This window comes from Panthera leo, chromosome B3 (assembly GCF_018350215.1).
Source record: "Panthera leo isolate Ple1 chromosome B3, P.leo_Ple1_pat1.1, whole genome shotgun sequence".
Classification (NCBI taxonomy): Eukaryota; Metazoa; Chordata; class Mammalia; order Carnivora; family Felidae; genus Panthera; species Panthera leo.
In genome coordinates this window covers 230,029-251,949 of record NC_056684.1, presented here as the reverse complement: position 1 = coordinate 251,949, position 21,921 = coordinate 230,029, and the positions used below count along the sequence as shown (strand labels likewise).

Below are 21,921 nucleotides of genomic sequence, written 5' to 3'. Positions count from 1 at the left end.
ATGGCGGCAGCCTGGGTGTCCTCTGGCGCCCCAGCACCTGGTCAGCGGCCCCCTTGGGCCTTGGGGAGTCGCTCCCACGGGGGGCCGGGCTCCTGCTTGGACGCGGGCTGTGCTGCCGCCCTGGCCGATACCGCTGGGACTCGGGGAACCGTTCAGGCAACCACCCTGCACAGCTGGGCCACCGAGGCAGCTGTAGGTGGCCGTCTCGAGGCTCTCCTCGCTGGAAGTCTCGGGAGCTGTGCCGCCCCCGTCCCGGCAAACGGATGCCCGTTTCCCACAAAATTCAGCTCTGAGTCAGAGTTTCAAAATAGAAATCACAACCAGATCCCAGCCGGCAAGGGAGTCTGGGAAATGTGGCCGTTAGTGGTCCAGCCTGCGTGGTTCGGGAAGGTATCACGGGGGCCCGTGCACGGGGTTTCCCGCAGAGTCACTGACTTTTAGCCTGGGAGGGATTCTACAGGGCAGGTAGGCCAACCTTCAGGACTGGTGAGCTGGGTTGTGCATTCAGAGCAAAATCATAGCCGGTTAGAGGCAAACCCACGCGTATGTGCTCGGCTTCCTCCCTCTGAACGTCCTACTCTGAGGACCGAATTCTGGATTTGCTTCCGTTTGAGCAGAATCCCTCGGGAGGCTGTTTTGAGACTGGAGGCCACTGTAGATCAGGGCGACACATGGGAAGTTTGTAGGGGCCAAGGCCCAGGGCGCCTGGGGTTTGGGGAGGGAAGGCCAGAGGTTAACGTATGAGCCTCAGATGAACGGCTCCCAAAGCGAACGCTCGCCCCTAAGCCTGAGCCGTCTGGTGCAGCCCAGGCTGCGGTGTTGTGAGCTGGGCAGACCCCGTGGCTGGCAGGACGGCTGCGCTGAAAGGGCCCTTTGGGTGTCTTAAGAGTGAAAAAACGAATCTGTTTTTATTACCATGTTAGAGGGTGCGACTGGGAGCCTCGCTGCCTTACTCTTCCTTTCCTGTGTAACCACCGGTGCCCAGCAGGAGCTCCGTCCTCGGCGGCTCGGCTTCCTCCGCTGGGAGGGACAGAGGCCCCGCTGCTGCCCCCCAGAGGCTCCGCGTCGCGTCGCACCCACGCCGTCCCTCCCCAAAACCTCGCTGGGGTTTTGGGGCGCAAACGGCGTTCTTCGGGCGGAACTGAGGGGGGGGTCCTGAAGGTTCTGTCGTGACCCGGCGGTGCCTGCGTTGGAGGAAGGGGGTGGGCGGGCCCGGCCCTCCCGTCTGGCGGGATAACTCCCCGCGGAGCCTGGAGAGAAAGCCCAACACTGGAGGGGTTCCAAGCCCCCTTCTCGCTGACAGTTTAGAGCTGATGAAATCCCAAGTGGAGTGTAGTTTCTGCGTCAGATCCCCTTACTCTCCCCGGATAGCTCTCCTGGGCTGTCCTCCGCCGCCCCCTTCTGGGCCTTTCCTGACTCCCCCCGCCCCTCCCCTCCCCCGGGGCGTCCCACCTTGTGTTTTCTTTTGCCCTGGTCAAATCCTCTCCACCCTGCCAGCCAGCGAGGGATCATAGAGCCCCCATCTCTGAACCTCAGGGTTTCAATCTGAGAAACAGGGCTAATATTACTGTATTTAACTTCACTTACGTATCTGGAATTCAGTTTGAATCTACTGAAGATTGCAAAGACTTTACGCAAACTGTCGGGCACCGTGTCTGAGGTATTTGATCAATGGCAGACGTTATTTTAAAGTGGACTCAACTTAGGCATCATTTTGCCTCAGAAACTTTGTCCCCCCAAGTGGGTTCATCTGTGCTTCAGACTCTGTGGGAATAATGCAGGGAGTACTGGGTATGGGTCCACACGGGGGAGACTCCTGGGGTGCAGAACAGTCCCCTCTGACTCCCCCGCAAAGATGTCTGTGTCCTAATCCCTGGACCCGTGCGTACCTCAGGGCAAGGGGATTAAGGTTGCTAATCATCTGACCTTGAGAAGGGGTGATTATCCTGGCTGATCCAGGCGGCCCCGGGGAATCATAATCTCCTTCTAAGTGAGAGAGGGAGGCAGGAGGAATCCAGGAGATGTAAGGCTGGAAGCAGAGGCCCCGGGGACCCCTGGGCCTTCAGGGTGCGTGCCGAGAAAGTAAGAACGGCCTTTAGAAGTTGGAAAAGCCAAGGAGATGGGTTCTCCCTTGGAGCCTCCGGAAACGAACGTAGTCCTGCCGACACCTCCGTTTTAGCCGGGTGAGGCCTGTGTCAGAACTCTGGCCTTTGCAGCTACAAGATAATGAAATCGTGTTGTCTTAAACCACTAAATTTGTGGTTGTTACAGCCACTGCTGAAGACTAACACAACCCTCACACACATTTTACAGCACGAATTGATCTACATTGCCATTGTTACCGTTCCGACTTTACCACTGAGGAAAGTGCAGCTCAGAGAAGTTAAGTAATTTGCCCTAAATTGCACAGCCAGTAAGTAGTGTTAGATCTTTTGACGCAAATTACCAAAAACAAATTAAAACACCAATTGGCTTAAACTATAAAGGGGTTTATTGGCTCACATAACTGAAAAAAAAAAAAACTTTAGAGGAAGTTCTTGTGGAGAACAGGAAAGGCTTGATCCACAAGCTAAAAGGATTAACACGCAGGACCCAGTTTTTCTCCATCTATTCTGTTTTCCACACTCTTGTTTTCGTTCTTAGTTTCTGCACAGTGGACCCCGTGGCTCTGGGCTCACCCCCGTGGTGGTAAAATGGCTGCAGCAGCTCCAGATGTCACAACCTTACTCCCCACGACTTCTAGAGGAGAAAAGGAAACTTCCCTTGTCAGCAAAAGTGTTGTACTTTGTTGCTTTGATTCCTGAGCCAGATAATGAGTCCAGTGGTGGGTCTGTGAATGAAGAGTGGGAAAGGATTGACTTGCCCAAAGGAAAATCATAGTAGTTGGGGCAGAAGGAACAGAAAATAGATAACAGATGTGCACGGTGCTGGCTGAGAAATACCCTATCCACAAGGTTTCGGAGTTTAAACACTTTTGCCTCCTGGTACCACTGTTTTCTGGCTCTTTGGACACATTGTCAAAGGGCCTGTGTCCTGCCTAGACTAAGAGATCAGCCTGGAGCTGTCCTAACCTGCTCTGTGTGCCCAGCCCCAGCGTGGGGCCAGGCTGAGATCAGCCTCAGGGAAACGTTTGCTGTCCTGGGGCTGCTCTTTCCAGGAATACTACTCAAGCTGTACCTGCCTCTGATTCTGGAAGGGAGCTTCCCTGATACCCATGCTCCTGAGAAAATATAAGTACTTCGATAAGTACCTGACTTCGGCTCAGGTCAAGATCTCATGGCTGGTGAGTTTGAGCCCCGTGTCGAGCTCTGTGCTGACAGCTCAGAACCTGGATCCTGCTTCAGATTCTGTGTCTCCCTTTCTCTCTGCCCTCCCCTGCTCACGAACTCTCTCTCTCTCTCTCTCTCTCTTTCTCGAAAATAAATAAAAACATTAGAAAATAATAAACACATAAAGCCAGTCTGAGCTGCATATTTCCTGTAGCTAGAAACACCCTAACTAGTGCCTTAGGGGGCTGCTACAAAGGTCTCAGTGAGATAAGGCGTGTAAAGCACTTCACTAGTTTGGACAGGTGTTGGCCATTATGATTTTTATTGGCACCTGTATTAGCACATCTATTGATGAGCTCCTCAAATGCGGGTACTTTCCACTTCGCTATTCTGGAACGTGACAGATGATATTTAAATGGTGGTTGAACCGAACTGAAGTGTCCAGGGTACCAACCGTCCAAGAGTCAAGTTTCTACCAATTGAATTTTTAAATTCAAGTCATCTTTTGCAATTCACTAGGATAGCTTGCTGTTTACAGAATTCCTGTAGAAAGTTATTTTATTTTATTTTATTTATTTATTTTATTTTATTTTTTTAACATTTATTTTTGATACAGAGAGAATGGGGGAGGGTCACAGAGAGAGGGAGACACAGAATCTGAAACAGGCTCCAGGCTCTGAGCCGTCAGCACAGAGCCCGACGCGGGGCTCGAACTCACGGACCGTGAGACTGTGACCTGAGCCTGAGTCGGATGCTCAACCGACCGAGCCACCCAGGCGCCCCTAGAAAGTTATTTTTTAAAGAGTAATCCTAGGGGCGCCTGGGTGGCGCAGTCGGTTAAGCGTCCGACTTCAGCCAGGTCACGATCTCGCGGTCCGTGAGTTCGAGCCCCGCGTCAGGCTCTGGGCTGATGGCTCGGAGCCTGGAGCCTGTTTCCGATTCTGTGTCTCCCTCTCTCTCTGCCCCTCCCCCGTTCATGCTCTGTCTCTCTCTGTCCCAAAAATAAATAAAAAACGTTGAAAAAAAAAAAATTTAAAGAGTAATCCTTTCGCAATTTGAATCATTTATGTCTAACTTGCCTGTTGCACAAGTTTGGGAACCGTTACAGATGCACGCTCGGGTGTCTTTCATTCATTCACGCATCCATTTGCTTACTCGAGGGGACTTTCTGGAGCAGCCGCCATGTGCCAGGCCCTGTGCCAGGAGAAAGGGAGGCAGAGTAAAAACCTGGTCCTTGTGTTCAGGGAGTCACGGTGCAGCGAGTGAACAGACAGTAAACCCGGAATTACAGCCCGGTGAGCTGGGTGCTAGGAGGGGCAAGCCCTAGGGGCTAGGGGGGCACGAAAGCAGGAGCCCAAGGCTGGGGAGCGGGACGCAGAGGCGAGCAGTGAATGCTTCACAAACAGGAGCCTCTACCGTTCCGAAAGGCCGGCCGGACGTCAGCCGGTCAATGTGCACGGATCCAGGTCAGATGCAGCTTGTTTCCAGGGAAACCCAGGGAAGCTCGTTCTGTATGGGAACGGTGTTGAGAGGACGGGACTTGCGTCAGGAGGTAAGACTGCGAGTGGGGGAGGGTCAGGTCCAGAAGGACCTCAACTGCTGTGGAGGAGATTCAGATGTTTATCTTGCAGGTACTGGGGGAGACTTTGAAGGATTTTCAGCCGACACGATCAGACTTGCCTTTCAGAAGAATATTCCGAGGGCTGTAAAGGGTGATCAGGGCAGCAGGGCAAGAAGACCCACTAGGAAATGACTATTGGGTTGAACCATATAAAACCCTTTTTGTTTAGGTCAGAACACGGCCAAATGTCATCAATTTGGTCCGGGTAAGAGATGACCCCAGCCCAAGCGGAGGCAGCAGTAAAGGAGGTATTTAGGGATTCTGACGCAGTAGGACCTTATGGTTTCTTTGATGACGGAGGAAAGAACAGAGCCTGTGCCTGGAGTAGGAACAGGTATGAAGTGAATTTGGGAACGAGAAGATTTCCTTCAACCATAAATCTGCAGCTGAGCCTGGTGGAGTCACTCCTTTGGGGACGGTGACACGGTGAGTCTGGGGCTGGCTGGGTTGGCCACTGGGCCGCATCATCTTCACCACACTGTGGATACTCCAAGAAGGTTTCTACCAGTTCCCTGACGTGGCCCCAAAACAGAGCACCACAGGGCGGGGGGCCTCCCGGAGGCCGGACATCGGACTCCAAGGGGTGGGCAGGGCTGCGTCCTCCGGGGGGCTGGGAGGGACAGCCTGCTCCTGCCCCTGGTCTCCTGGGCGTGTCGAGGCACCACCCCAATCCCGCCTTCATGCTCACGCGGTGTTCTCGGTGTGTGAGTCCCGCTTTTTCACGTGGCCGCCTGCCTCTGTGTGTCCGTGTGCCTACGTTCTCTCCTTAGGACCCCAGCCATTGGACTAGGGCGCACCCTACTCTGATGGGATCTCTTCTTAGATAATTCCACCCGCGGGGGCTCCGTTCCCCCATAAGTTCACATGCTGAGGCACCGGGGGCTGGGACCTCAACGTATGAACTTGGGAGGGACACGATTTAACCCATAACAGTATTTATGAGGGTTATGCTCCTCCTCATTTTACTGATGGTAATTCTGTCTTTTCCTTTAGGAGAAATAGTCACCTTTCCTATTTATTTTATATCTTATCACAGTTGCAAGGAATAGTGTTCTGCAAGACTTCACTGACCGTCTTTACCACATACTGGCAATAGACGGGGGCTTTTGTGAGTTTCTAAAACGTTTTAATGTGTGGTCTAACCTTAGCAGCTAAGGGGAGAAGCCCTTCACTGCATCCCACTTGGCCACATGGGCAGAACACACAGTGACCGGCCCCCGTGTACAACGGCCCCTTCTGATCTCGTGGGCTGCGGCCGGCAGTCAGACTCGGCACCGGCTTCCAAGGTGAGCCACGGATGACAGGTGTTCTTGCGCATCATGGCTTTGGTTTCTCAAGATACGGCATTTGTTTTGGAACTCTGGAGAACCGAAGAGGCTCTCCGTGTGTAGAATTAAAACGTAGATTGGAAGAGCAAGCAGGACTCAGGACTCAGGGACTGAGAGGCCATCCTGAGAAGATTCAGAAAGGCGTGGGGGCCTCCACTCCCCCCCTCACAATAAGTGAAACTGTGCCAAGCCACAAAGCTGCAGATGGGTAAAAACCTGGGCTCTAGAACCTCACAGACTCACACTTGATAGGTGACCTGGTTTTAGATAAGAGATGGCTTGGTTACTAAACGGGAACTAAACGAAATCAGGTGCCTTGTGATATGCTGCGGTAAAATGGACACATCACTCATGCAGCCTTCCTGCCAAAGGCACATGGGCGACATTTAATCCTAAAGAAACAGCTGGGCGAGCCCACGGGGGGGCGTTACTGTTCAACTGTGTCGGTGCCGTAAAGGAAAGTGAAACAGAGGGAAAGTTCCAGATTACGGGAGACAAAAGAGATGTGACATCGAAATGCAATGCTTGAGCTTAGATTGGATCCTGGATTATTAAAAGAAGTTTCTAGAAAGGACAATATTGGGACAGCTGGCAAATTTTGAATATGTGTTATCAGTTACAGAATAGCGTTATAAAATGTTAACTTGCCTGAAGGTGATCATGTCTCTGTGGCTGCGTAAGAGACTTCCTTGCTTTTAGGAGATACATGGTGCAGTTTTTAGGGCTGAGGGCTTGTCATCTGTGTAATTTACTCTCGGGTGGTTCAGGAAGAATGAGAATAAGAAATCACGAGGGTGGGTGACTATACTTAGCAATACTCTATTGTTGCTTGAAAGTTGCTAAGAGAATAGATCTTAAAAGTTCTCACACAAAAAAGGGAACTATGCGAAGTGATGGATGTGTTAATGAACTTTACAGTAGTGATCATTTCCAAATATATATGTGTATCAAATCGTCGCATTGTACACCTTACACTTTCACAGTGTTATACGTCAATTACACCTCAAGCTGAAAAATAAACAAGTGTCCCAAATATTGGGGATCTTATTGTGCAATATATAGATACATAGAGAGAGGTAGAGCAAACGTAACGAATGTTAGCACTAAATAAATCTAGGTGACGTGTGCAAGAAAGTCTATTGTAACTTTCTCATAACTCCTGTGTCCTTGAATTATTTTTTCTCAAATAAAACGTTTAATTAAAGAAAAAAACGGATGATCCTGCCCAGGACGCCGATGTAGCGCCAGACATCTTCGTAGAACGGAAACTTGAAAAAAATGTGTTGTGCAAAATTGTCTTTGAAGAATATGGATGTGGTTGGAAAAAATGCTTGGACTGATGCAGAGAGGTGAGGTTCCCACGGGCCGGCTGAAGGATCAACGGACAGTTCCTGTCAGCGTTTGGCCTGTTAGGGGAGGCCCTCTTCTCTTTCCCTGTCAACTTCTTCATGTCTCTTCTAAATAAAAACTGAATACATATTTTCTAAATGTTGAAAGAAGAACCAAATTACTAGCTTTTCTTTTTAATCTGGTACTGCCCGTTGTACAACCTTGAACAAGTCATTTCATTCATTCCACAAACATTTATTTGGTACCTACTCTGTGCCAGGCACTATTTTAGATGCTGGGGACGTAGCAAGAAATAACACGGATAAGGCATGTGCCCTCGTGGAGGGTATAGGCTAGTGCTACGTGGCGGACACGGGGGGTTCCCAGTCTTACGGTTATTTCCTCTTCTTCCTTGCTAATGAAAACTCCAATTCTGTCCAAAAAGCAGTGTGTGAGGGAGAAAAAGCAACGAACATTACTACAGATTGGGAGAAAATATTTTCAAACCACATGTCTGACAAAAGACCACATTTTGACTTTACATTTAGAATGTATAAAGAACTCTCAAAAGTCAATAGAAAAAAAAAGAAAAGAAAAAAAAATCACTCTAATTACAAAGTGGGCAAAAGACATGAACAGGCATTTCACCAAAGAAGATACAGAGATGTCAATTAAGCACATGAAAAGGTATTCAGTTTCACTAGACCTTAGGGAAATACCGATTAAAGGCACGTGAGCTATCACTTCACACCTATCAGAATGGCTAAAATAAAAAATAGCCACATCACCAAACACTGGCAAGAATGTAGAATGGATCACTCATATGTGGCTGGTAGGAATGTAAAATGGTACAGTCACTTCAGGAAAGTTTGGCAGTGTCTTTAAACACAAAATATGCAATTACAACTCCACAGTTGTATTCTTAGGCATTTATTACAGAGAAATAGAAACGTACGTTTATACAAAAACTTGCACATAGGTGCTCACGGCAGCTTTATTCATAATAGCCCCAAATGGGAGACAGCCCAAATGTTTCTCAACGAGGGATGGATAAATTGTGGAACAGTCGTACGAGGGAATACTACTCAGCGATAAAAAGGAACAAGTTAATGATACAACAACCTGGATGGACCTCTAGGGAATGATGCTGAGTGGAAGAAAAAAAAAAAGCCTAGGGTGCCTGGGTGGCTCAGTTGGTTGAGCATCCAACTCTTGATTTCCACTCAGGTCATGATCTCACAGTTCGTGAGTTCAAGCCCTTCGTCGGGCTCTGCACCGACAGCATGGAGGCTGCTTGGGATTCTCTGTTTCCTTCTTTGTCTCTGGCCCTCCCCCGTTTGCATTGTCTCTCTCTCAAAATAAATAAACTTAAAAAAAAAAAAGTCAATCCCAAAAGGTTATATACAGTACGGTTCCATTAGTATAACATTCTTGAAATGTCAAAATTATAGAAATGGAGAACAGATTCGTGGTTGAGCAGGGGCTCAGGAATGACGGAGTACAGCCTAGATGGAAAATGGGTGTGATTATAAAAGGGCAACAAGAGAGATCCTTGGAAGCATTCTGTATCTTCAGTATGGCCATGGTCATTCGAGTCTACACGGGTGATAAAACCACGTACACCTGGCAAAGGTGTGGACGATGTAAGACTGCTGAGATCTGAATGAGGTCAAAGGAATGTATCAATGTCAATTTCCTATTTTGATTTTGTACTGTTACATTGGGGAAGACTGGGTGAAGACTATGCGGGTCTCTATTACTTCTTACAACTGCATTTAAATCTATAATTATCACAAAGGTTTTAAAGTGGGTGAATTGAATCTCAATAATTTTTTTTTTTTTTTTAAGAAAGGCAGTGTGTCCAGCCACAAACACATGGTGATTGATCTAAGTTAGTTCTTCTCAGCAAGACATTCAGAAAATGGGAGTGTGTTCCTGGTTGTTACCATGGTGGAGGCACACTTTTGGCAATTAATGAATGTTAGATTACCTGCGCTCCACAGGACAGAATTGCACAAGAATCAGACAACCTCCCCCACTGAACACACTCCCAGATGTTTAGGATGGGACACACGCGTGCACACACACACACACACACACACACACGCACAAATAATAACAGATTTGCTACAATTATCTGAGCCTAAAAGTTAACCCCATTTACAAATAAAAGTAATTTGGGTATAGTTTTAATGTACCCTGAATTATTGCAGTGACAGACAAGTGACTCTGCCTAAATCAGCTCCCTGAAAAAGGGTATGAACAATAGGTATGAGATACCAACCAGATCATGAAGGACTAAGTTAAACATGTAGACTTGTTCCTCCATTTGAACTGAGTCCAAGTCCTGAGGCACCTGGCGGCTGGATAATGTTGGGTAAGTTACTTAACTCTGAGTTTATCATCATGAAAAGGGAGATTACAATAGCACTTATGTCCTGGGTTCTTTTTGAGAAGATTGTCACAGTCATCCAGACAGGAAACGTTCAAATCTAGCCCCCAGTGGTAGCAGGGGAGTCTGGTTGGAGAGGTGAATAAACTCATGGCCAGGTCTTGGGTCATGAATCAAAGGTACAGAGGTCAAGGATGACAGGCGGGTTTCTGGCTTGGGCAACTGGGTGGATGGTGGTACGTTTAGTGAGACAGGCAGTACAAAAACAATAGTGGGTTTTAGGGGGGAAAGGAGGAGTTCAGTTTTGGAGATTTTGTCTGGGGTGTCTGTGGACGAGTCCAGTAGGTACTAGTATACACACCTCTGGGCTTCGGAGATGTGTTTGGGTTATAGGTGGACTGGGAAGCATCAGCATGGAAGGGAAACGGTGAGGTGGGTCAGGGAGCTCAGAGAAGGGGCGCAAGAGCAGGGCCCTGTTTATTCCCCGACGTTCAGTAGCTGGGCGGAGAAAGGGCACCCCTCAGGACAGGAAGGCTGGAGAACCGAGGTCAGCACGTGCAGCCACGCGACCTGGACCCGGCAGTTCCGGGGGTGAGGGCCGTAGCGGGGGGGGGGGGGGGGGGGGGGGGGGGGGGGGGCGGGCGAGGGAGGCAGGACGAGCCCATGCAGCCCTTTCCGGGGCCCTGGCTGCCACAGGCTGGTACGGCGGCCGAGGGGGCCAAGAGCCCGAGGAGCGGAGGTGGAGGGACGCAGGGAGAGACCTCGCTCCGCAGTCGGCCGGGCCGGGGCTCCTGGAAGGCGCGCGGGCTCCACCTGAGCGCCCAGGTGAAGCCAGGCCAGTGTGCAGGGCAAGGCGGCTTTCCTGCGCCTGGTGTCCCGGGGTTTCCCGGGATTCCCCACGGGAACCCGCATGCCGCGCGACCCCACACGCCCAGTAGGACACCCGAGGCGGCCACAACCCCGTAACTCCAGCTCCGGGGCCAGGAGAACCGCCTTCCGGGAGCCCCGCCCCCTTGTCTTTCTTTGTTTCCTCGTCCGAAGATCTCGCGACAGTTGGGCGGCAAATCCCGCGAGCGCTGGCCGGCCCGGCGCTGCGGCTCTCGCGGTGTTTGCGCGAGACTGCCCCTTTCCTGCTCCCCCGCCGGCCCGCCCGCCTTCCTCCCTCTCCCCGCCCGGCCTCCCCCGCCTTCCCCCGCGGGCCCCCTCCCCGCAGGGATACTATGGTCTCCGGCGATGGACGCCCCAGCTGCAGGTCAGTTTCCGCCCGCGGCCGCGCTTCCCCGCTCCGCTCGCCCGGGCCTGGCCGGCGGGCCGCGCGCCCCGGGCCCGCTGCCTTCGCCCCGGCCGGCCGGCCTGCGCGGGGCCCGCCGCTTGCCCGAGGCCGCTGCTCGGCGGCTCCGGGGTCGGGAGGGGCCGCCTGCCTTCCGGCCGCCCCCGTCCGCGGAGCCGAGGTGGGGGCGGGGTCTCCCTGCCGGGGGCTCGAGCCTCAGCGGGTGGACCCCCGCCGCTCGGCTGAGCCCCTCCCTGTGCCGCGGGCTCCGGCCCGGAGTGGTGGTGGGGGGAGGGGGAAGCGGTCAAGGCCGGGCTCCGGTCGGCCGGTCCCGGAGCACCCACTGCGGCGCGGGTTCCCCCCCCCTCCCCCGTCTTCGTCCTCCACGGGGGAGGACGCGCTCCCGCTCCCACAGTGGGCCGGGGTGCTAACGCCGAGGGTCCTGCCCACCCACCGCGATGAGTCTGCACAAAAGATCCGCAGGCTCTGCTCCCGGGAACGGTGCGAGCTGGGAACGCTCCGCGGAGACCCCCGGGTCTCCGACTTCTTGGTTCGCTTCACTCTCCTTTAGGGGGAAATTCTGTTGTTCGTTTGTACTTTGGGTCTGCAGACCTGGCAGGGTCTTACCGGACAAGTTTCTTGTTTTCGTGTGGTTTTGATTTTATCCATGTTGCCCAACACTCTGTAAAAATCTCTTTCGATTATTTGAAAAAAAAAAAAAAAAAAAACACAAAAAAACAACCAAAAAACCCCAACCCTTGTCATTGTGGCGTTCTCAGAGTGTTCTATCTGTACTTAGCATTTTTCAGGACAGGGCCTCCCCCAAACAAACGCCTGTACATCATTTAAATCATTCTTATTTCTCCTCTCTGGATATTCTTTGTTGCCACCTTTCGGGAGTTCGTTACTTCACCTGTTTTTATGTGACAAGAATCATGCTTTGAACTTTGTTGTCCAATACAGTGGACTCTAGCCGTGCGTGCTTATTTAGGTTGAAATTAATTAAAATTAAGTTTTAAAATTCATTTCCTCCATGGCTATGGCTGCATTTCAGGTAGCCACATGTGGCTGATTGGCTCCCTTATTGGACACTGCAAATATGCAACGTTTCCACCATTGCAGAAGATTTTAACGGACAAAGCTGGTTTCTGTTTGTTTTCACTTTGCATTAAGGTACTTAGTAGCTGTGTTTCATGAAACTATAATTTTTTTTCAGGATACGCCTTTGAGTACCTTATCGAAACATTAAATGACAACTCACGTAAGAAGTTCTTCAATGTACCTAGACTTGGAGGCACCAAGTATGGTAATGTTGCTTAAATTTTCGGGGTGGGGGGGAGGGATTTAGTTTCCAATAATAAAACTGCATTTGTTAAGCTCAGCTGAAGAAATTTTAAATTTACTCCCACCATGTTGTAACAGGTAAGCCTACACATACCTGTAACATTTTAAAATCTCCTGTTGGGACTTTTGTTTGAGGGAGGGTATAAGTCCATACCTTAACTTCTCATTTCAAAATGTAAGTTCATTTAGCAGTGGGTTTTTTTTCCGCAGAGAAACTATTTAAAAAAAACCACAAAACCTGACTGATGATATTCTATACCTATCATACCCATGCTTTAGTTTTTCGCGTGAACAGTGCCCACCATTCTTTACCTGCTGTACTTGAATCGGAACCGTCAACAGGGCCCGCTGATGTGAGTTGTTCTCCAGGGCATGGCTTGCCCTGGCCTGTGCACCAGCACCGTTGCCAGACCTTTGCAGGTGCCTGACCACGGTCAGACCCTTCACTGAGAGCTCAGAAGACTGAATTTGCCTCAACCCTAGGGTATCTGATGGAAGTCTTGACTCTATGGACAATTGAAAACTGAACCAGCCAATGAAGAGAAGACCTGTTTGGAAGAGTGGTTTTTGTTTGGATTTTTCAGTGAAAACTACTGAAAAGATAAATGCGAAATCTATTGCAGTGCATTTTGGAGGGAGCTTTTCTTTTAATCTTTTCTTCTTATAGTCTTTAAGAAGATTGCTTTTGTGATTTTCCTGTAGATTTTGATGTGTCTAAATATTGTAGACTGCCACTGGCAGTTTTTCGTGTCCATCATGAGAATATTTCAATTTTTGGAGAAGAAACCTGTCTTAGAACCAGGTTGCCTTTTAAAAATAAAAGGTTCTCCAAAATGGGAGCAGTACCCTTTACCTTACATCTTTGGGTGCGGTGGTTTGTATTAGGAGAGGCTGGTGGTTTTCTTAGTGTCATATGTCTTTAATTCACATTTCTTTTATTCTTTCAGTGATGGTGAATTTTTAAATCTTGAACAGGGAACAGCTAAAGTGCTTATGTATAAGAAAGATCTTCTGTTTCCCTTTACTTTCAAATATCTAGTGATTCTGGCCTAGAAGTTTCTTAACCCATATTTTATAGCTTAATGATTGAAAGAACATATGTGCGGATATTTTAAAAATTAAGTATGAATTCTTTCTGTGGATAATTTGTGGAAATGTGCCCATTTGAAAACGGCCTGTATTTCCAAAATGCAGACAATCAGTAGGAAACTATCAAAAATAACTAAAATGTTTTGAAAGAGAATGGTTAATAACACAAAAGCTAAATTTTCTCTGGAAAATAAGTTTTCGTGGCCATCCGGATAACTGAGTTCCAGAACACCGAGGTGTTTATAACCATGAAAAAAATAATAAAACACCTGTAAATACAAATGCCTTCAAAACAGAAATTTGGTTTTTATTTCCATGGGATTAAAGTTCTGTTTTATTAATGGAGTGGTTATTAGGAAAGGTTTATTAATAATTAGTACCTTCTTAGTCCTCACTTGGGGGAATAAAATCGGAAAGAAGTGACTTGGGAAGAGAGGAGTCGCTTCAGTGGAGGGTTGTTTTGCTTGTTTATCATCAGAACAAAGAGGCTTTGTTGCACTTCTGGAGGGACCATGTTGGATGGCCTTCCAGAGATGTGCTTAGGGGACCCCGCTTCGTAGTCACCGGGGTTTGGGACCACAGTCTTCTCTGCTCCTGTCCCTCATTCTGATGCCTGCCAGGTGGAGAATGACAGCTGTAATGACTTAACTCTTGCGAGCCCCTCTCCTGAGCTGAGAACCTGCTGTACAGTGACTTCAGCAAACAGGTGGTTTCTCCCGTGTGACAGGAACTCTAGATTTGGGCAGACGGGGACCTTACAGCACCAGTGCCAGCAAGGATCCAGGCTTCTTTTTTTTTCTGTTTTGTCTCCGTTGTTTTGGTCACAAAGAGCCACTGCACCTCCAGACGTTGTCCATGTCCTCGGCAGCTTGAAGGGCAGCAGAGGGAGAAAAGCCCTCTGCTTTTGCCTGTATCTCCTTGGCCAGGTCGGTGGCCGCTGTCCACTTCGGGGAGGCTGAAGGTCAGAACAGGTGGCTTTCCAGCTTTTACAGTGGATGCGGCAAGGGAGAAAGGGTTGAAGTGGTTGGGGAGTGAGCCAGCCTGGTTTCTTCTTACTCGGTCTGTCTTTCCATAGAGCACAACATAAATGACTTCACTTCTGTGGGGTTTTTTTTGTTTTATTGCCGTTTGATCTTTTTGCTCCCCAGGTTTATACTCATGGTGTCTTTATGGAAGTGGACACGTCCTGCACATTGATTTCACTTCGATCTTCTATAAGTTCCTTGGCAAATCGCCTTTTTAGTGATTGGGAGCTGCCTGTCAGGCGCTCCGATGCCTACAGCCTTCGAGATTTTGAGTAACTCTGTTACATAGATCTCTGGATGTTTCCAAGGAGGGGAGAAATCACTGTTCCCTGGGACAGTCAGACTGCTTTCTGAAGGAACTAGGACTTGAATTAATACTGAACAGACGGGTCATGCAGGACAGTCAGCACATAGGGAGTGAGAACGGTCAGCCGTTAATAGAACAAACGGAAGGGGAAGTGTTGAGGAAGGGGGAGGACAGTGCAAAGACTGGCCTGGCGGTGGTGAGCGTTTCAGAGCGGCCGTCGCTGAGCACGGGGTGTTTGGCTCGAGTAGAGCCCCGGGCCCCTTCTTTATTTCAGGCCAGCTCATTCACCCTCTTGCCCTTCCTGACTGCTTCACTACTGTCCTGTAGTAGAGCCGAGGCTTACTTTTCCACATCCCAACCTAGCCTCTGAAAAAGCCTATTTTTTAGGAGAGTTTTTATTGTTTATAAGAAACTAGATTGGGTATGGGAAACGCAAGAAGACAACACTTCAGGCAGTGCAGAAACTGTCATTTTAACGTGCGGGTACAGATACATATAAATGTGCTACTTTTAAGAGAAATACGGCGTGTGTGGTTTCGTAGCCTTTTTTTGTTTGTTTACTTGCTGTATCACGAGCATCTTTCCATGCCTTGGAATACGAGTATCCCTTGCTATCTGATCCTCTGGTTTCTGAGTCTGGGAGCGTGAGTTCAGGTAGCAAGGATACCTATACTCTTCAGCAGCCTCCGGCGGCTGCACCGTACTGCCTGTGTGAATGCATAATAGTTTGGTGAGCTTCTCACCAGCTCTTCCCTATTTAGAAATAAAGCTGCTGTGTGTGTGTGTGTGTGATATTTAAATTTTGATGCAAGCTTGTCATTAGCTTCATTGGTTTGAAAGTGTGCCATTCCCTTCACCTTCATCAGCATTTTTCTTTTTCGCTGTGTACTGCGTGTTCCAGGCTTTACCCTTGACTTAAGGAACAAAAACTCAAGGAAAGATGTGGTTTCCACACATCCAAAGACGAAGGAAGAAAGCCGTCAGTCACTTGAAGGCTGCCAGTCTTTTTATCTGTGTTTCTTTTTGAATGTCACTTGAAGGCTGCCAGTCTTTTTATCTGTGTTTCTTTTTGAATGTGTACCCTCTAGTCGTCTGTCTCTGTAGCCCACTTACTCATTTTATGTGATGCCCAGTGTAGCCGCGGCTGGTCGTTACATGATGATTGTTTTACCAGCCAGTTAAGACTGTACCTGTGGTTGACTTCTTCCGCCTATAGTTTTAACCTAGCTTGGCTGGCTTGTCACAGGTCTGTTGCTGGAGTAGTTCTCTTGCTAGAAGGGGCACAAGTCCGTGTTTTCTGATCTTGTCTCTGCACTGGACTCTGGAAAGGGCCGTGAGTTGGGTTAGCGGCAAAATAGTTTGCTTGTAAAGTTTACACACGGTGCGGAACTTTCTGAGGGTTACTTTTACCTAACGTGACTCTATTGTTCAGGGTCCAGCTGCATATTCACTCCCCCTCCACATTTTGTCCGAGGGCCTGTTGATTTTAACTTTGCTTTTGTTGACGTTTTGTGTTCTAGATTTGGCCTTTTAGGTGGCACAGAACAGACCCCTGCTACCTCAAGTGAAGAAAGATTTATCGTAATAGTGCAGAGCTCCCTGGCTGGTGAAAGGTGGCTGTATCTGAAGAAAATGCACACGGGCCAGAATTGAGGAAGTTCTTTATTTATCTCCAATCTTCTGCCCCCTCTGCTTCATTGCAACCCAGCGTCCTTTGCCCGCTAACTTGAGATGTGGCCCCAAATGGCAGCCTCAGTCTCTAGCTTAGCTCTTAACACCTTTCTGGTCACTCTGTGTCCTGATTGCAAATCCCTGGGACAGGGACATCATTGTCCTAGGGTATTTTTTTCTCCTCAGGCTGTGGGTCACTGACCTGTCCGGCCCTGGCTCTCGCTTGCGTGCAGCAGCCAGGGAGGTCCTGGGACACAGGGCCGTCCGTGCCACGGGTGGCGGTTTGCACAGTGTCACAGAGCATGTCTGTTAGGTTAGCAGCTGGTGCCAGGTTGTGTGCCTGCCAGGGGTGCCTGAGGACAGTGCACGTGTGTGCGTTTTTCTCCATAATAGGTGCTGCTTTTCTTATTTTCTCCACCTTGTCAGTTAGTGGCGAAAATAGTCTCGAAGAAGCAGGAATCTTCTCTCTGCCTTCTTAAATTTCATTCATGGCAGTAGTGTGTGCGTGTTTTAAGGGTCACAGTTCTTTATTGGAAATCTGTCCAGCCTAGTACTAGTTAGAGACAGAAACGATACCTTGACTCTAATCAGACACAGATAGGAGTTAATCCTGTTGCCAGATCTGAGGGGGTTACAAGACTTCGTAGAACTGGTCCAGGCCTCTGGCCTTGACCAGGGTTTTTAGGTCCAGCCCCTAGCTACTCCAGTGGGTTCTCCACCCCCTTAGCCCTCTTTCTCAGTCTGGACTGCAGTCTGAGGTACTGGGGCCTGGCTGGCTCAGCGAATAGAGCGTGTGACTCTTTTATTTTTTATTTATTTATTTATTTATTTATTTATTTTAATTTTTTTTTAATGTTTGTTTATTTTTGAGACAGAGAGAGACAGAGCATGAATGGGGGAGGGGCAGAGAGAGAGGGAGACACAGAATCGGAAGCAGGCTCCGGGCTCCGAGCCATCAGCCCAGAGCCTGACGCGGGGCTCGAACTCACGAACCGTGAGATCGTGACCTGAGCTGAAGTCGGACGCTCAACCGACTGAGCCACCCAGGCGCCCCAAGCGTGTGACTCTTTTAAAGTTTATTTGCTTATTCAGAGAGAGAGAGGATCCCTCTGTCAGCGCAGAGCCTGACGCGGGTCTCGATCCCGTGAATCACGAGATCACAACCTGAGCCGAGATCGCGAGTTGGACGCTTACCCGACTGAGCGCCCCCAGGCCCCCAGGCATGTGACTCTTGTTCTCAGGGTTGTGAGTTTGAGCTCCATGTTGGTACCCAGAGCTTGCTTTGCATACATACATACATATATATATATTATGTATATATATCAGGCAGAGGAGTAGAGTCTGGCCAGGAAACCCAGACAGTCCTGCCAGAAGGTGTTAAGGACTGGAAAGGATCTAAAATTTACCCCCCTTTCAAGTTAACAAGTTAGCCTGACGTACTTTCATAGATGCTGACGGAAGACACGAGGCTCTCAGAGACAGCAGGTGGCTCGTTACCCCCAGCAAAGCGGGATCCGTGGTACCAGCACGCAGGCCACTGTTCCTACAGGTGACTCTGAAGAGGGCCAGGTGATGGCGCGCGCGGAATGGTTGTGTTTCAGAAAGGGAGCTCGGACTTCGGGGGCCCAGGTCTGTTGTAATGGGGAGTAGGCGTGCCTGCCCTTTGCTCCAGAAGGAGGCGCTGTCTGTCTTCCAGGGCTAGTCACGGTTTCACCGTTGTTTAAAGAATGGTCTGGAACCATTACCGCGTGTGCTCGGGAGTCATGCCGAAATGTGAGGCGGGAGACACGGAGACGAGCGGAATGGCGTTGTGGGAACTAGTCGGGGAGAGTTTCGGGAGGGAGGGATGAGTAGCCCCGTGGAGCGTTTCTGAGAGGGGCTGTTTTGTCGGCGTTGGAGGGTAGGCGTCGGATTGGCGTGGGCCGAACAGTGTGGAAGTCTAGAGAAGTGCACGGACCCGGAAGAAAGGGCCAGATCGCAGGCGAGGGAGTCAGGGTGACGGATGACTCGGGGTGCCGAGGTGTGCCCGCAGGGACGGGAGGCGGAGCTCCTCCAGGGAGGTCGGCACTTAGCGGGAGCTGCGCAGCCGTCTTCTTGGGAGTCTCTCTGTCTCCCTCTCGGGAGGGAGGAGTAACCCCGAGGTGGCCGTGCGCGTGGGTGTCGCGGGACGGGTTGCGGTGGGGTGTGGGGCCGGGTCTTGGACGAGGAAAGCGGAGAGTAGACGTAAGGAGAGTGGACGACGCGCGGATTATTGGGGAGATCGGGGGGACGGGCGTGAGAGACCCGGCAGAACCTCTGGGTGGACGGGGAGGACCCAGCCGAGGCTGCAGCACATATTCACGCTGCTTCCAGTTTATCCCGTTACTGTGGGTTTCTTTTTCTCTCCCTCCTCCACGTGTCACCGCCATTAAAACCACATCGAGCCGTCTCACACCCCCTGGAATGGGTATTCCGTAAAAAATAGATGGAGGACCTCCGTACATTGCCGGAACGTACAGCGGTGCAGCCCCTTTGGAAAACCGCTTGGCGGTTTCTCAAAATGTTAAACATACATTTACCATATGACCGAGCAATTCTATTCTTAGGAATCTTCTCAAGAGAAATAAAAACAGTTATCCACACAAAGATCTGCAAATGATCCGAGTGGCGTTATTCATGATGGCTAAAAATTGCAAACAGTGTAACTGTCCCTCGGCGCGTGAACGGATGGACAAAATTCGGCATGTACACCTTGAATGCTCTTCAGCAGTTAAAAGAAATTGTCTCCAGATACGTGCTACTGCGTGGACGCGCTCGGGAGCACGCTCAGTGAAGGAAGCCGGACACCCTGAGAGACCTGATTGTATGAGTCTGTCAGTATGAGATGAGCCAGAGACAACAGAGCTAGAGACAGAAGTGGCTGTGTGGTTTCCTGAGGTGGGAGAGGAGAGGACAGGGACTGCCAATGGGTGGGAGGGGCCGATGGAGTGATGAAATGTTCTAGAACAGGTGCTGATTGTACAACTCAGTAAATCTAGGATTGAATTTTGTGCTTGGAGAGGGTGATTTTCACGATGGGCAAAATATGCCTCAGTAACGTTATTATTTTTTTTAAGTTTATTTTGAGAGAGTGTGAGCAGGGGAGGGGCCGAGAGGGAGAAAGAATCCCAAACAGCCTGCGCTGTCAGCGCAGAGCCCGATACGGGGCCCGAACTCACAAACTCTGAGATCATGACCTGAGCCGAGATCAAGCGTAGGACGCTCAACCGACTGGACGAACCACCCAGGCGCCCCAACGGTGATGTTATGTTTGAAACAGAAGGAAGAGTTCTTAGGAAGTGGTGTGGGGTTCGCTGCCCGAAGGACACGTTGGTGTTTTGGCGGCCGCTAGGATGAAAGAATGAAGGGGCGAGCGAGTGGGGGTCTGGGAAGCGAGTAGGGCCTGAAGTGCGAAGGTGAGGGGGTCCGTGGGTGGGCGGCGCGGGGGGCAGAGAAGGTGAAGTTCCCCGGTGTTGGAGAACCGCCCGGGTGAGTGGGGATCAGAAAGGCCCTGAGGTGCGCGGACTTGAATTAAAGATGGTTTGGTGGGAGCAGGAGTGTGCGCGTGGAGGGGGTAGGGAGAAAGGGAAGGAGACCCTGGGGGCCTTCCTGAGCTTTGCACCTGTTTCAGAGGGGGGTGTGGGGCTAACTAGAGCGTCTGCACCCGGCTTTCCACACCAGCTAGGCTGCCCCCTGTGGCCGTGGCTCTGGCTCTGGGCTGTCTACCTAGAGGCTTGCTCTGAGGATTGAACGAGATGACGTAGGCAGAGCGCCTCAACCTCTCCTGAGTGGGTCCTGAATAAATAGCTGCATGTGTCACCGTTAGAGTAGTTGGGGAAGAGAATTGTAGGACTTTTTACCGCCTAACAGCCTGAAAGCGTTGTGCCTAAAGGACGACGTGCGTAAACGCGCGTTAACCTCTCCTGGCTCCTGTGGGTCAGGACCTGAGGGTGGCTCGGTTGAATGGTTGGGGCCGGAGGGTTTGCCCCCGGGGCAGTGCAGCCCCGCTCGCACGCTGGCCCTGGGCCCCGGGCCCCGGTTTTATCCGTCACGGGCCCCTCCTCGCTGCCGCGGGATTGCCCTCCGAACGGGCTTTGGCTTCCCCCGGAGTGAGTCCGGGAGAGCAAGGCCGAGGCTGGAGAACTTTCGTAGGTGGCCTTTGAAGTCCGTGCTGTGGCCTCCGCCACGCTCTGCGGCTCACACGACAGCCGGTCTCCGGTGTGGAAGGTGGCGCGACAGTGGATGCCGGCGGGGGGGGGGGGGGAGGGGGGGGGGGGATCCTAGTACTGTCTTGGGGACCAGCCGGAAGTGAGGCCGGAGAGAAATGAGCAGTTGTTTCTGTCGGAGGGACGGGTGGGACGCGTCTGTCTCTCACAGTCGGCCGCTGGTACTTAACTACAGATTCAGGCAAATGTGCAAGTTAGTGTTTGTTAGTGACAGTTGTCCAGTTGACGTTTGTGACTCCTTTCGTTTTTAAAGCACTCTTATTTGACAGCTGCTTTTAAATTTAATGTTAACGTTCAAACGATAGAACTAAAAACCTGGAGGTCACTAAGATTATGACTAAACAGTAGCCCCTTGCGCCGCCCTCCATTTCTGCTCTGCGGAGATCTTTCGTTCCCATGGTTATTTCTTACCATGATCTCCTCCGCGTTACTAAATCGCCTTGCTTGTATAGCTATTTTCTTTTTCTTTTTTCTTCTAAAGTTTTTTTTTTTTTTTTTTTTTTTTTAAGTAATTTCTACACTCGACGTGGGGCTCAAACTCACAAGCGTGCGATCAAGAGTCACTCTACCAACTGAGCCACCAGGTGCCCCTGTTTTTTGATTTTCCAATTTTAGACTTCACTAACTTTCTGTTGTGGAAAATAAGAAGTCGGCACTTTTCTTTTCCATATATCCCATGTACTTCTTAGTTATTACAGTTACAGTTTTTGGCCAAGTCTGTAGTCCACACTTAGGTTATCACAGCTGTAAGTGTTCCGGCCAGGCCACGTAGCAGGTGATGACTGCGTCTCGTCTCTTGCGACTTTGTATTTTTTCCTGGAAGTAATGATGGTCTTTTTTTGTTCCCTGAGTTTTCGGAGTCTTTGTCAATAATTCCCCTCCACAACTTCCAGAAGAACTCTACCCTCTACCCTACCCTTAGGCGGTCTGGCAGTTAATTTTTCCCCTTCTCTCTCTCTTGTTTTTTTAAATTTTTTTATTATTATTTTTTTTTATTTTTGAGAGAGAAAGCATGAGCAGGGTAGGGGCAGA

The 21,921-nt window shown here is 50.0% G+C and overlaps 1 protein-coding gene across 3 annotated transcripts in view; it reads left to right on the top strand.

Annotated features, from left to right (window-relative positions):
- The first annotated feature begins 11,086 nt into the window (after positions 1-11,086).
- The window catches only part of IREB2 (iron responsive element binding protein 2), a 46,794-nt gene continuing 35,959 nt past the window's right edge, over positions 11,087-21,921 (top strand). Inside the window, exons 1-2 of one of the 3 annotated variants that reach the window (XM_042940755.1) lie at positions 11,087-11,191; positions 12,426-12,515. In XM_042940755.1, the coding sequence (XP_042796689.1) occupies positions 11,173-11,191; positions 12,426-12,515 (109 nt within the window). In that variant the 5' untranslated portion in view covers positions 11,087-11,172. Of the gene's footprint in view, positions 11,192-11,546; positions 11,760-12,425; positions 12,516-21,921 lie in introns of those variants that run through there. The other 2 variants (XM_042940754.1, XM_042940756.1) reach the window with 2 other exon arrangements.